The sequence below is a fragment of the Mytilus trossulus genome, chromosome 7 (genome assembly GCF_036588685.1).
Source record: "Mytilus trossulus isolate FHL-02 chromosome 7, PNRI_Mtr1.1.1.hap1, whole genome shotgun sequence".
Lineage (NCBI taxonomy): Eukaryota > Metazoa > Mollusca > Bivalvia > Mytilida > Mytilidae > Mytilus > Mytilus trossulus.
This window is the reverse complement of record NC_086379.1, coordinates 51,857,466-51,871,976: the sequence shown is the minus strand read 5'-3', so window position 1 is coordinate 51,871,976 and position 14,511 is coordinate 51,857,466. Positions and strand designations below refer to the sequence as shown.

The window sequence follows — 14,511 nt, the reverse complement described above, 5'->3', positions numbered from 1 at the left end:
TTAACAAACTACAGACCCCAAATTGATTGATTTCTGTCTGGTTTAAGTGTAATGACAAATTTTCCATACATATTCAGTACGAGAACAAACTGAAAAATTGGTAGATTCTGCAAAGTGAGTCGACTAGGATGAACCATGGTAAATCTAGAGTGTAACGGGGAAATAAGCTTTTTTGTTTCATACAAGCAGCAACTTTCCCTTGCTGAAGGTTAGCTTCTTTTCCCTAGCTTAAATGGATTGTTTCAGTAAACGTTCTGAGTGTTCCATTCATGAACATTTGATAAATTTGAGTTATTTCTGAATAAAAAATTGCATATTATTTTAGGATATTTATAAAATACAGAAATTACCGATTATTTAACAAAAAACAATTTGTGTTTATCTTTTATAACAAAAAAGTTATGTCTTTCTTTCGAAAAAGAAATTACGGCCACAAATTTGAATTTTGAGCAAATATACAAAATTTCGACCTCATTTTACTCAAAAAGTAGCACATGAAGGTATATTTTTTATGACATATTTGATTTAATCAGGTAAAAAATAGCCTATATGCAAATTTTCATGAACTTGTAAATACAGGATCAAAACTGTATCGTATGCCCTTAACATCCTTAATTGCACGCAGCTAATGGGACGCCACCACATATGGGTATCAGTAGAAAAGTCCAGCTTACCGTAGTATGTTCTCCAAGCACACTTGGAATACCCGATCCTATGCGTCGATGGTTAAGTTTTAATCCATACAATGTTTTAAGAAGGTATAAGAATATACATTTTAGATACTAGTTCGTTATTCAAAAATAGAACATATAGATTTTTTTGCATTTCACAGATATGCGTTTTGATTCAGGTAGTCATTTTAAGCCAAATGTGTATCATGTCCGATGGGTTTTCAGTTAATGCTTACTTTTGGGTATCTCTCAATATAATTAAACATTGTCCATGTATTCTTCAGTTGGTGTAACATCTATAAGATATTGTGACCCTTCAACATATTCATAGATAGCTAATTTATATGTAAATATAACTTTGCTCATAATTTTAAACATCCATATGGTTTTGCTCATTGTTAAAGGCCGTACGATAGCCTAAAGTTGTTTTAACTTCTGTGTCTTTTTTTCTGTTGGAGATTTGTCTCACTTCACTATCTTACCATATCTTCTTATTTTTATATAGGCTAATATCTTATCTATCTCAAAAGAGTATTTGCATAAAAGGAGTACATGACATTCTTACGTGCAAATCATTTACACGAAACTTGTAGATTAAGGTAATCAGAACTTTAGTTTTTCTCTTTATATTTAATCAGCTAAGATTACATAAAGGCAGTTGGTTTATTTCTACTTAAGTGGATAGGATCTGAACATAATGTTACACTTGGAAGAATGTTTAAACAAATCGTATATCACTTGTTGATCGCCACTTTTTAAAGATCTGTTGGAAAAACCATTAAAATTTATTATTTATGTCATGACAAGATTTCTAATCACCGTGATATCCTTGGGCTCGTTAATATACCACAACTTGTACATAAATATTAAAATACTTTCAACGTCTTGACATTTCCTTGGCAGACGACTATTTTAAAAGTCACGTGGAAGACGTCGTTGGACCATGGTGTTTACACTTGCGTGATTACGCGTGTCACTCTCAACAACTATTGGTTCACGGCTTGGTGTTCAACCACTTGTCACTCGAACAGAGTAAACACTTTCTACTACGATATCATTAGTATAGTACGGATTAAAAAATGTAGGACTATGTAAAACATTACTAGAAGTGATGATGGCCTACATGGCTATCTACTGGACATTTATTTTTCTGTATCTTATTATATTTATAGTTGAAGCTCAGAATATATGCTACAAATGTGATTGTACTATCAGGTAAGTAAATATTGTCTACCTACATATATGATATTAAAATTTCACCTTAAGATGTCTGCAGTCATAACCGACCTGTAAACTTAGTGCAAACAAACTATATGTGTATGAGTGCATAGAACTCGAATTATTTTTATTTTTTGACAGAATCAATTAATTTTATTGCAACTCAACTTCTTTTTTACTGACTTTTTCTTATCGTTACATTGCGTATTTTAACTAAGTGGAGTAAAATATTGTTTATATTTTTTAATTCCTGCAAATAAGTTTTAAAACAATAATCGCAACTTAATGTGTGTAAAATCACATCCGAGTTTTTACAAAGTCGTTTTACGTGTCCAAATATTTGACTAAAAATTATAGAAGTCTAGTTGTTTCTGTTTTTATTAATAAGAATAAAAGCTGTGTGTTGTATTCAACTCATGATCTGAAAAAATATTGAGAACAGTCTAATTTTATTTAAAATAAAACAGTATTAATATGCAGTTAAAAAAATAATCAAATGCTTAAAACTTAAGTCGAACAATACCACTCCCTTCCCCCTCATTTTGACTCTTACTTAATGTTGGACAGATTTAAGTAATAGATGTCCCGCTACTTGAACCTCCTCAAATTGGCCGTCTATTTGTTGACTACATAAAACCTGTAGCTAACCCGGCAATAATTAGGACGAGTACAAAGTAACACTATCAATTTCTAGGATACAAGAATCAAGAGATAATATTTCCAGTCAATGGAAATAACAAACCAGAGATTACGTTTTTTTTTTTATAGAAAAATAAGAACCCTTCTCAATTCATTTAAGAAGTCATCTACTAGATATTACTTGCTGCTAGTGTTAGTAAACTCAGCATATTGAGATACTGACAAACTAGAGTGACAAATTATATTTTGTCAAATTGACGTAGGAACTGTCAGTATTTACGAACCAGTAAATATATTTTAAAAATCCAACTCCTTCAGGCAACTTATTGATGGCCTCTGATGGATTTTGCTATTCTTTCTTATGTTCCTTTATGTTATACATCAGTGATATTGTTTGCCTTAAATTAATGGAGAATAAAGGCGTTTTCCCCTGGGGAAGAATCCCAATTTGAAAAAAATTGGCTTAAAATTATTCCCAAAAGGACAACTTTTTTCCTAAACAGTTCAGTCTCAGTAGTAATTGTGCAAGAATACAAACTGAACCAGATGCTCCGCAGGGCGTAGCTTTATACGACCGCAGAGGTTGAACCCTGAACGGTTGGGGCAAGTATGGACACAACATTCAAGCTGGATTCCGCTCTAAATTTGGATTGTGATTAAATAGTTGACACAGCATAGGTTTCTGACACAGAATGAATGTATTCAAATGAACTTAAATTTTTTGTTTTCTCTTAGAGCAATTCACTATGCTGTTGAATATTAATCCTCTCCAAAAAATGTTTGAAGAAATTTTCTTTTTATTTATGAAATTTCAAATGAGAAAAATTTAACCCAATTTTTTATTCACATCCCCCTTTCCCTTATTCCAAAACTAATTTCAATTAAAATATTCTAATGGAGTTTGCAACAATTACTACTCATTTAAATACATCATAAAATATTAAGATGTAAAAAAACTGCTTGTTATCACTGAATGGTAAAGATTATTTAAATTTATCAGTTGGTAGTAAAAAGTGAATATACATTGTATATTGTATATAACAAAGATTTAAGTTGATTCTGGACAAAGAAAGATAACTCCAATTAAAAAAAATTCTTGCAGATATTTCTTGCTTACTATACTGGACAAAGAAAGATAACTCTTAATTAAAAAAAAAATTCCTATTTCACAATATTGTGAAATTAGATATTTCTTGCCATTGCACAATACTGTGCAATTGAAAAGACTTGCTATTGCACAATACTTAATATAATAATTTTAGATCCTGATTTGGACCAACTTGAAAATTGGGCCCATAATCAAAAATCTAAGTACATGTTTAGATTCAGCATATCAAAGAGGCCCAAGAATTTAATTTTTGTTAAAATCAAACTTAGTTTAATTTTGGACCCTTTGCACTTTAATTTAGACCAATTTTAAAACTGGACCAAAAATTAAGAATCTACATACACAGTTAGATTTGGCATATCAAAGAACCCCAATTATTCAATTTTTGATGAAATCAAAAATGTTTAATTTTGGACCTCGATTTGGGCCAACTTGAAAACTGGGCCAATAATAAAAAATCTAAGTACATTTTTAGATTCAGCATATCAAAGAACCCCAAGGTTTCAATTTTTGTTAAAATCAAACTAAGTTTAATTTTGGACCCTTTGGACCTTAATGTAGACCAATTTGAAAACGGGACCAAAAAATAAAAATCTACATACACAGTTAGATTTGGCATATTTAAGAACCCCAATTATTCAATTTTGATGAAATCAAACAAAGTTTAATTTTGGACCCTTTGGGCCCCTTTTTCCTTAACTGTTGGGACCAAAACTCCCAAAATCAATATCAACCTTCCTTTTATAGTCATAAACCTTGTGTTTAAATTTCATAGATGTCTATTTACTTATATTAACGCTATGGTGCGAAAACCAAGAAAAATGCTTATTTGGGTCCCTTTTTGGCCCCTAATTCCTAAACTGATGGGACCGAAACTCCCAAAATCAATACCAACCTTCCTTTTGTGGTCATAAACATTGTGTTTAAATTTCATTGATTTCTATTTACTTTAACTAAAGTTATTGTGCGAAAACCAAGAATAATGCTTATTTGGGCCCTTTTTTGGCCCCTAATTCCTAAACTGTTGAAACCAAAACTCCCAAAATCAATCCCAACCTTTCTTTTGTGGTCATAAACCTTGTGTCAAAATTTCATAGATTTCTATTAACTTAAACTAAAGTTATAGTGCGAAAACCAAGAAAATGCTTATCTGGGCCCTTTTTTCAAAATTTGCGGTCGTATAAAAACACTCATTTACACATTTTCATGCCTAAAATGACTAAAGGGGTAGATTTGAAGGTCTATTTATGTATCGTTTCTGACAAAAAAGAAGCAGGGTTGACCCCTGAAAAGGGGGCTATAAATTGAAGTTTCAGTCAAATTCATGTTTTTTCTAAATTGCCCAATTTGATGAAAATTACCATATTTTCCCATAAAAAAGGGTAGAGGTAGTTTTGAAAAAAGCCAACAATATCACTGTGTAACATATCTCCACGTATTCAAGTATTTATACCTGACTTTCAAATTATGGTATTAGCGTTTTTCATTGATATCAAGTTTTATACCGTCCCGTCCAACAAATCTCCGAAATATCAACCAAGCCACTAGACATGACCACCCTTTATTCCAACACGGTGAATAAAACGTTTCACTTAACTTTCAACATACTTTCTATTAAAGAAGAAGGATGTGTTTATACGTATAAAATTTAAAAAAAAATAAATAACAGTCTATAGTCTATATTCGAATATAAATCGGACAATATTGCAAATATAAATCGGATCGCGTTGGAAAAGTGCAATGTGTCTACTATAACAAATTAATTTTACACAAATTGTTTTCAAATCAATATAGTTGGTATTGACACCGTCGTACTTTTAGATTTTCAACTAAGAAGTCTCTTCCCTTCTATGCATTCACCCCTGCTTCGGGGGAAGGGGAAGGAGTCTGAATACATCTTTTATTAGAGATTGCTTAATATTTGTGACAGAAAAGTGCGTGGAGCACAACTTTTCGGTACTTTTTAGTGTTTTGTTCTGATTGAAATATGTAAAGTATGGGTGTTGTGTTTAGTTTTATGTCGTCGAACTTTTTATCTAGTGAACGCACCTGTTATAAAGGAGTACGGAACAAGTAACCACAAGTTTCACTTAAGAATCTACCTTGCATAATGCTGTAATAAAATTTAGAAAGCATGAAATTAAATGGAGAAACACTTTCATCACAGCGTACGTTTCTTTCTGCTACATTAATTTTAGATAAGTAATAACAAGCTTAAGAAAGATGCAAATAAGGTTTATCTTAGTCAACGATAAGGTGAAATTATGAAGCAATTTGTACAAAAATATAGATAAAGATGAGGAACAGTTTCGTTAATGATGAGATATTTTTACGGTGTCTTTGTCCTTAAGATCTGATTATTTGCTCTCTATAATCACAGTGGAGTCATAGCACTGTCTTATACATGACAACATTGTTACTAGGTCTCTATTATTAGTGTACGTAGTTTTTTGCTGGACAAAAAAAACACCCAATCCGACTACACACACTATCGGACAGGAGAGCGATGAAAAATAAATCTATGTTTTTTTATCGGACCCAGGCATTTTTTCACGAATTAAAAAGATACGTTTAGGATTTTTTTCGCTAGTTACTGTGAAACACAGGGACGTATACATTTCATTGCTCAACCCAATCTGATTAAAAGTCGAAGTAAGAGAGTTTCGATAGATCTGCATTTTAATCAGATTGGTTTGAAAATGTGTCCGAACAACGCAAGACACATCCCCGAAAAAAAACATGTTTATGTCGTTGGGTGCTGTCAAATTGACATATATCTTACATCTCCTTTAAATCTTACTGAAGTAATTCAAATTAATGGTACACGAAGAAAAACGTGCAACGAGTTCAGAGTTCGAGGTCAATAGTATTGGCACCAAATCTTGACCCTGCAAGTCTTTGTATGTATCTATGTAAACGTAATTTGGAGGTCTTTAATATGCTTTATTGTGAAATTTAGAACTTGCTCTTGATATTTAGTATTTTAAAAATTGGAATACTTAGTCGTTCATTTCGAATTCATTTAAACATTCCTCAAACAACGTAGTTGCGAAGAAGGTCGAGACTGGTATACAATTTGTATACTTTTTCGAAGATAATTACTTTTTTGCTTAATTAAACTGATAAAGACGTATTTTAAGTTTGACACATGCTTAATAAGTTTTATACAAAAATGGATATTCAAGGTAAAGAGAAGTGATAATGATTAAAAGGGAAGTTTTTTGTGAATCACTCGTCTACAAAAGCACGCACATCAAACAATATGAAAAAAAGGAAAAATCTTTAGAAACAGCTAAACAAAAGTAAATGATATCTGTAGTGAAATTGAGCCGGACATTTAAAGAAAAGTTTCAAACACTTCTTTTATTGTCTCCAAATAAGACATAATAATAAGAAAACACGAAACGCGTCTTTTCTTATTTATTCTTGCCATAAATATGACTAAGCTAAAGAGCAGATCTGACCACCCAGGGTATACTTGTGGATAAAAACATACTTGAATAGGGTTATAACACTCCAAATAAGCAAGCAAAGTAAATCTATTCGATGGCCATGATTACCCCATGCTCCTGGCTATCTTCTATTAAATTGTTATGGGTCTTTAAAATGTAATCCGAATTTTGTTAAAAGAATAAATTTTAAGCAGGGATGACTGAAAAAAGCCCAGGATATTGTGGCAATTTGTTAAAATCCATCGTTATCAAGGATTTGTAGCAAAACGAAAGAGATAGTGAATTGTAAAGATTTATTTAAAACTCCTCGACAACGGAGGAATAAGAGAATTAAAACGTTCTTCTGTACTTAAGCTATATCTAATTTATTTTTCACAGCAGGGTATGTAAGCACGAGTACAGGATTTTGTTATCGGTGTAAACTTTGTCTTTATTTACAGTAACAATGTTATCAGTAGCCACTCTCCGTATACTGACATTTCCGTAGATACACGGCTACCGATGGAACTGGTTGTCAGAGACATTTATTCATTTGTATCTGTATAATGACGAAAAAATAGTACAATTTAAATTCCACTGTTAAGCCGTTTTCATTAATCTTTCTTTCTGCAGTTTATACAGTGCATGCACATTTGTTAAAGTCTATATAACTGTATTATCGTATAACTTTGTTCGTAGATAAAAGCAAAGTCGATCCAAGTTTATAATGTAACAAATACTACCCCAGAAATTCTCGTATTTAATCTGTACAGCTTTATTTTTGCAAGTTGTCACTTATATAAAACTTTGAGGCTATGGAAATGTAGCAACGTTTAACCACTCAAAGTTTATTGTACTAATTTGATATAAAAAAAAAGTAAAGATTGAAAACAAGTAAGTTATTTTGTACAAGCATACAACGTATTTGTACTGACTTTCAATATATTGTCAATTCCTCTAGATATATACTAAAAGTAATAAGCCAACAAAAGTTGGAAAGACGTTCAATTGAACCCCATCGTCTGACATGCAAAATATGCATAAATATGCGTGAAGGGGTCCAAAACACAACAGTAAGTCTTGCCCATTTTGCGATCTGAGGAATGACAGAAAGGCTATAAACCTCATATTTATGGTTTATGAGATAACTGTAGTGGGACATGAGAGGCATACTTGACCCTTATTTTTAGTGAGATTAACTGTATACAGAGGCAGATTTAGGGGGGGGGGGGGGCAGGGGACCCGGGCTCCCCCTTTTTGGGAAAAAAATTTGGTTGCTTATAAAGGGAATCATTGAAACGTGACTGGAGCGGGGCCCCTCTTAGGCCGGTCAGTGGGCCCCCACTTATAAAAATTTCTAGATCCGCCACTGATATATATGTATCAAAAGGCTTGCAATTCATGATATTATCAAGAATCCTTGTTTAAAGGCAAAAATTTGGCTTGATGGAAGCTTTGCAACTGGACATCATATCATCACCAATTAAGCAGATGCGCCATTTCATGGAGTAATATGTTTTTATGAAAGGTCACTGTGCTTTGCCCCCTTAACAATGCATTGAGGGAGGCGGGTTTATAATAGATTTTCCAAACTTGTTTCCGGATCGCCTATTTGACTGCTAGGTTAAAAATTGTACTATTTTATTGTTATAACTTTTTAATAATAAATACGGTTTAAAATAACAATGTCGTTGAATAAATTGCAATGTATTTAGTGTAAACAGTTGATGGTGTAAATATAAGTATCATAACTATTAAACTTTTTTCCAGCGAGGAGTATTCAGATGTCCGAGCAGTGCGCAAAGTACAGCCAGTGTGTAATGAAGGTAGCTTCAAATGGTATAATGTATACGGCGGCGCCCTCAGAATTAACTTTAAACCAATATTCCGTGGTGAATTTAGACTGTGCTTCGTGTTACATGCAGAAAATGCAAGAGTTCAGATTTCACAAGAACTTCCAAATGAATCTACATACAGTGTGAACTATAAACGACCTGCTGGCTTAAAAAAACTTGTAGCAGCAGACGGTAGGACTAACGAGACATGTATAACGTCGTCTGGTGATCACATACATTTGTTTCTAGAACCAGAAAGAACTGTAGAATCTACTGGCTTTAGTTTTGTTGACATGAAATTTATAATGGAAAAAAATAACGAAGAACTTGTGTACAACACAAAAGAAGGTAAGCAAAAACTTATTTAAGATTTTCTAATTTGTTCCGATTTGTATGAAAGACTGAAAGACGTTCGAACTACCTCTTGTTAGTAGTTTAGTTTTTGACATTTTACAAAAACTTCATAGCACTTTAATCAAATAAACCCATATTTACATAAATCAAGACTGTATACTTCTAATTCTAAAAGAAACGTCATATCAATTTTTGGAGAACGTGTTCTGTTTAATATTTGAAGTTTAGTGTTGATCAGTTTTAATGGCTAGTCATTTAAATTTCGCTTACAATAATTTCTTGTTATGCATACAAAAGTAATTCGACAAAGTTACATTAATACCTCGCGAGTCTTTTATATAATTCCAGTATGCGACAGAACATGCATCTTTTAAGTCAATATACCCCTCAAACATTGATATAACGGTCCAGTGTTTGATGCAGGTGTGCTAATAAAATCGGTTCGGGTCAACATTAAGGTTTTTAATTAAATTGTGAAACTATTTAAATTAGAAGTGGTAATCTCCTATTGACGCTATAACGATGTGTCGAAACATGTTGACAGAACAATGGTATGATGGTGCTCAATGGGATTTTAACCTGTACAATTGTTAGTTTGACTATCACAATTCTAACCTTATGTTTGACAAGAAACAACTTAAGAACAACCAATTGGTTTTAAATCTCCCTCATAAGAAAAAGTGTATTTAATTTTCAGGTGACAGTAAATAGATGATCGTTGTCCCCTATGGAAAATCAATCTCCGTGAATATTTCCATTTCAAATAAATTTTTAATGCAATTGAAATGGATTCTTTATGATAACCATTAATTTCTTGTGGGTCAGAATGTCTTTTATAGTGTTGGCTTATTTTGAGCATTTTTATTGAGACTTAATGTAGCATGGTTATTTGCGATGTCATGCTGGAATATAGAAATAAAGTTTTAGTCCATGAATACAAGTACAATGACCCGTGGAAGATCTGATTGAAAAAAGTAACAACATCTTTAGATGCTTATGCAAAGAAATAAATTAAATAAATCTTCATATTCTAAATCTAATTCGTACTTTCTGTCTTCAGCTTTCTGTAGACTAAATAAGCAACCTGTTTTAAACCATCTGTAGGGAATTGGACCACCCTGTCCCTTTGATCCGCAACTAGGGAGGTTTTTCATTTTATACCCGTTTAATTAACGCCGATCGTCAAAGAATGCATATAGATCTGTATTAATGTCTTGCCTGTTTCGAAAAGCTGTACTTCATACTTTTTCCTCCGTAACAAAATATCAATGTACGCCCGGGTTCGTTTGGAGGTGATATTTATCATATGGCCACATCATTTCCAGATGATCTTTAAGTTTGCTGATTCAATAGGTGTTTATTCCAGAAATTAACATGTTGAAAATATTCTGCACTTGGATTTGTTACATGTTTATGAACATATGAGTTTTACCGGTTTCAGTTCTTTCGTTTTGACTAGTGAGTTAGTATTGCTTGTTTAATTAGAAAATTGCATTATTTATCAAAGTCTGAAATTGAAAGAGGCTACAGATTTTACTGTGTTCAATCTTGTCGAAATTTCTATTGGAAACAATAGAATCCATTCTTATTAAACGAAAATAAACAGGACAAATCTATAAAAAAAATGAAATGATTTATTCATAAGGGTTTAAAAAGATAATTCAGTTTTACAATTCATTAGGCATTTTTAGCTAGCTATGTAATTTAGCGTTTGACCCTGGCACTTTGAATTCGATCCCAGATTTCTCATTAAGCAGTTAAATTGTCAAACTTGAATTATAACTGGTTTTTAAAGATTTGTAAAATATAAAAGAAGATTATTACTGGCCATCCATTTCAGTTTTCCTCTACATTAATTTTATGTCATACAGAAAGAATTGAAATGGGCACTTTTATCTCTATCATTATTATTTTTCTATGTAAATTTAAATATGAAAAATTTAAATAATTCGTCATGGTCGTCCTTGATGTCATAAATATCACATCATAAAATGTTTACTAGACATTGAGAGTCAACAGTATTATTATACTGTAACAGTATAGAAAGGATACAAAGTAATAAAGTAGAAGATTTTCCCATTTTAAATGCATCAGGCATGCGATATTCTTTTCTGTTAAGTTTGAGTTACAAGATGACCTAGGTGATAGCGAATATTAAACAAAATGAACAAAAGACCAGATACAGGTAAAGCTGGTATCTATTTACCTCATCACCCGAGTCTGTCATCTTAGAGAGATGTAACTAAAGATAGATTAACGACTAATTCTTACAAGGAATTGATAGAATTCAATTAAATTTAAAATTTGTAATTCCCCAAGGGGAACCCACCAAAGCAACGTTAGGAGTTGAACTTGTTAAAAATATATGCTTCATCCGCCTCACGTAAATGGTCATAGGATAATTGACCTGTTTCTTATGCGCCATCGTGATACAATTTAACTTGACTGCATTACAATCATACAGTATAACATGACTTACAATAAAACTTAGTCAAATTTTGTAGTTTGTTTAGGGGGCGTTGTTAGTATTGTTGCCTCTGTTACAAATTTTGAATCAGAAGTGGGTGTTATGGTTGAAATTTAATAATTTTATATATCAATACTAATCTTCAGAACTAATTGAAAACAAATAAGTCCGTAGTCAGAATATCATATATAAATACATTTTATTTTTTGTTTCAGAATGTAGACCATGTACAGACATAGAGCTTATAAAAGCATACTGTTCCCACTCAGATGTCGGTAAGTAAGAGTACAGAATAGTAAAAACACAACTGTCTCCAGGGAACCCGAGTATTTTATATTTTGCTTCTCTTAATGGGTTATTTTTTTCCCTCAATCGTCATAATGCTTTGAAGTAACATAAGAAATGAGATTTTTATCATCAGGGGATCCTCTACGTAAAGGACTTTAAATCAGATCTTTCATTTAATAGTAGAATGTCGTGTGTAAACAAAATGTCATCTTTTCCTTAAACCTACCAGACTATAAAGTCTGTATATATACATAACTGACATAACTCAGGGTTCATTTCACTGTATATGTTATATAAGACGTATGTTTTTGTAATATCTATGCAGATTCAGTCTTTTTAAGTTTACTGAAGCATAAACAAATAAAAAGAACATCGAATTTTATAATATAAATGTAAATAATATTTTACATCATGTTTTATGTCATAAATAAGTTGTGAATACACCGAAATATGTTTTATCCTGAGGCTGAAAAATGGTTATATAAAATTTTGAAATTGTGAACGCTTATAGAAAAATACTCCGTATGCAATGGTTTACAGAAGCGTGGCGAATATTGGTACATGTCCGCCTCCAATGTATACAGTCGGCATAATTTAAAACAAGACAATATAGTATAACTTCTTTTACCATTTCTAAATATCATCTTTTGTCATAAATTAGATTAAATATCAGCATCTATTGACTGATATTTGCCGCTGAACGTTATGCGTATTAACAACATTTATCTACCATTACCATGTATGATTCCAATGATCTCTACTCCTGTTTTGTTTGTCAGTATAGAGGGCTGAGCCATTTCGTCGCGATATCAACACCATGAGTAAAACTTTAAAATTCAATAATAATAGTGTAACTTCAAGTAAGGTTCCTATAAATAAACTTTATAATTAACTGCAAACTTTGTAAAGATCATAAAGTGGAAGATGAAGTTCATTTTCTTTTACATTGTCCTCTATATAAAGACCTTCGAGAGAAGTTTGATATTTTCAAAAACCTTAATAATGATGATGATATTAAATCAACGATCTATTTACTTAATCCAGTAAATCTAGTTAACACCAGACAAATATGTAGTTATTTAAGTCAAGCTTTTGAAGCTCGTAATAATAATCTAAATGTCAGTTGGTCTACCATAAGTATAATACTATGTAATACTGTGATATTATATATATAATTGGTACTTCAAATGTTTTCTTTATGTTGTATTTGCATAAATTGTCATGTTTAATGTGTTTATATCTTGGAATACGCATTGTATCATATGTGCTTTGTCCAATAAAATATTTGAATTTGAATTTGAAAAAACTATAGCCATATTTTTATCAATACAATCGACATTTTTTAACTCTGTTTCGCACATTTTTTTTTTACAGTGATTGTAGGGTCAATGGATGACGTTAAACATATACAGGACCAAACTGATATTAACATTAAGATATCAAAAGTGATCAGAAACAGGGAACTTTTAATAGAGGGACCAAAGAAAAGAAATGGACCTTATATAACAGAAACAATGACAAGACATAGACAGTGTGGTGTCGAACATGGACCAGGATTATTTTTATTTACTGGAAAATGGCGATTAGGGCAGCTCAAAATGACATGTTCTCCATACTACAATGACTGGAGCTTAGTATCAAAACGAGCAGTATTAGAAGGCTCAATGGATTGTCCTGTTGTCAGCTAGTAATTATTGAAGTCGACTTTTTGAACAGAACTGTGATATTGTTAAACGTGCAATGAATTTGTAAATATGCTTCAAGTTGTTATTTTATTTCAAAGTTTATTGTATTACAGTAAGATCTCAGTTATCATGTTTCACATTGACACTGTATATATTTCATTTCTACACGTTTTGATAAATTTATTGTCCACATTTTGTTGGGTGGGGACAATGAAATATCAGATAACAGGGTGTACTGATTATAACTTAAATTTTAGTACCTGTTAACTTCATCACATACCTACTGAAATATGTTTTATGATACACGGGCACCTGTCATCCTATACTTTAGGTAAACATAAATTTGCAGTAAAACATACCAATGCATTCATCATGTAGATAACCCGCACCGTTGCTTATAGGGACAAGTTGCATTGACCATGAAGTTTCATATGACCCATTAGAGGGAGAGTGATTTTTTTCTTTCACCTGTATATCGTATTTACAGAAAATAAGCAAGAATGTGAACATTATGAATGAGTTCACCCATATGTATCATTTGAACATGCACTTATGTAAATGCACATTCACTTTCATTACCGAACATTACAATTTCAGCATACACATGTAAATAGCTGTAAGCAATGTGTTAAAAAGTATAAAACTTTTGGTGCATTTGAGTAAGTTAAAATAATCACTTAAAACTTTTGTAATAACATGTATGCCATTAATAGAGTAAACCATAGATTGACAGACATTACAATGTCCAAAAAGTTACAAAATAAAAAAAATAAAAAAATAAACTTTACCCAAAAGTCTGATGATTTAAACAATTA

The 14,511-nt window shown here is 31.8% G+C and overlaps 1 protein-coding gene across 1 annotated transcript; it reads left to right on the top strand.

The window, feature by feature from the left end:
• Window positions 1–1,436: 1,436 nt before the first annotated feature.
• Window positions 1,437–14,511, top strand: LOC134725249 (meteorin-like protein). Its single transcript, XM_063588910.1, has 4 exons — window positions 1,437–1,886; window positions 8,838–9,250; window positions 11,939–11,998; window positions 13,386–14,511. The coding sequence occupies exons 1-4, from the start codon at window positions 1,783–1,785 to the stop codon at window positions 13,697–13,699; spliced, it is 891 nt and encodes a 296-aa protein (XP_063444980.1). The 5' UTR covers window positions 1,437–1,782; the 3' UTR covers window positions 13,700–14,511.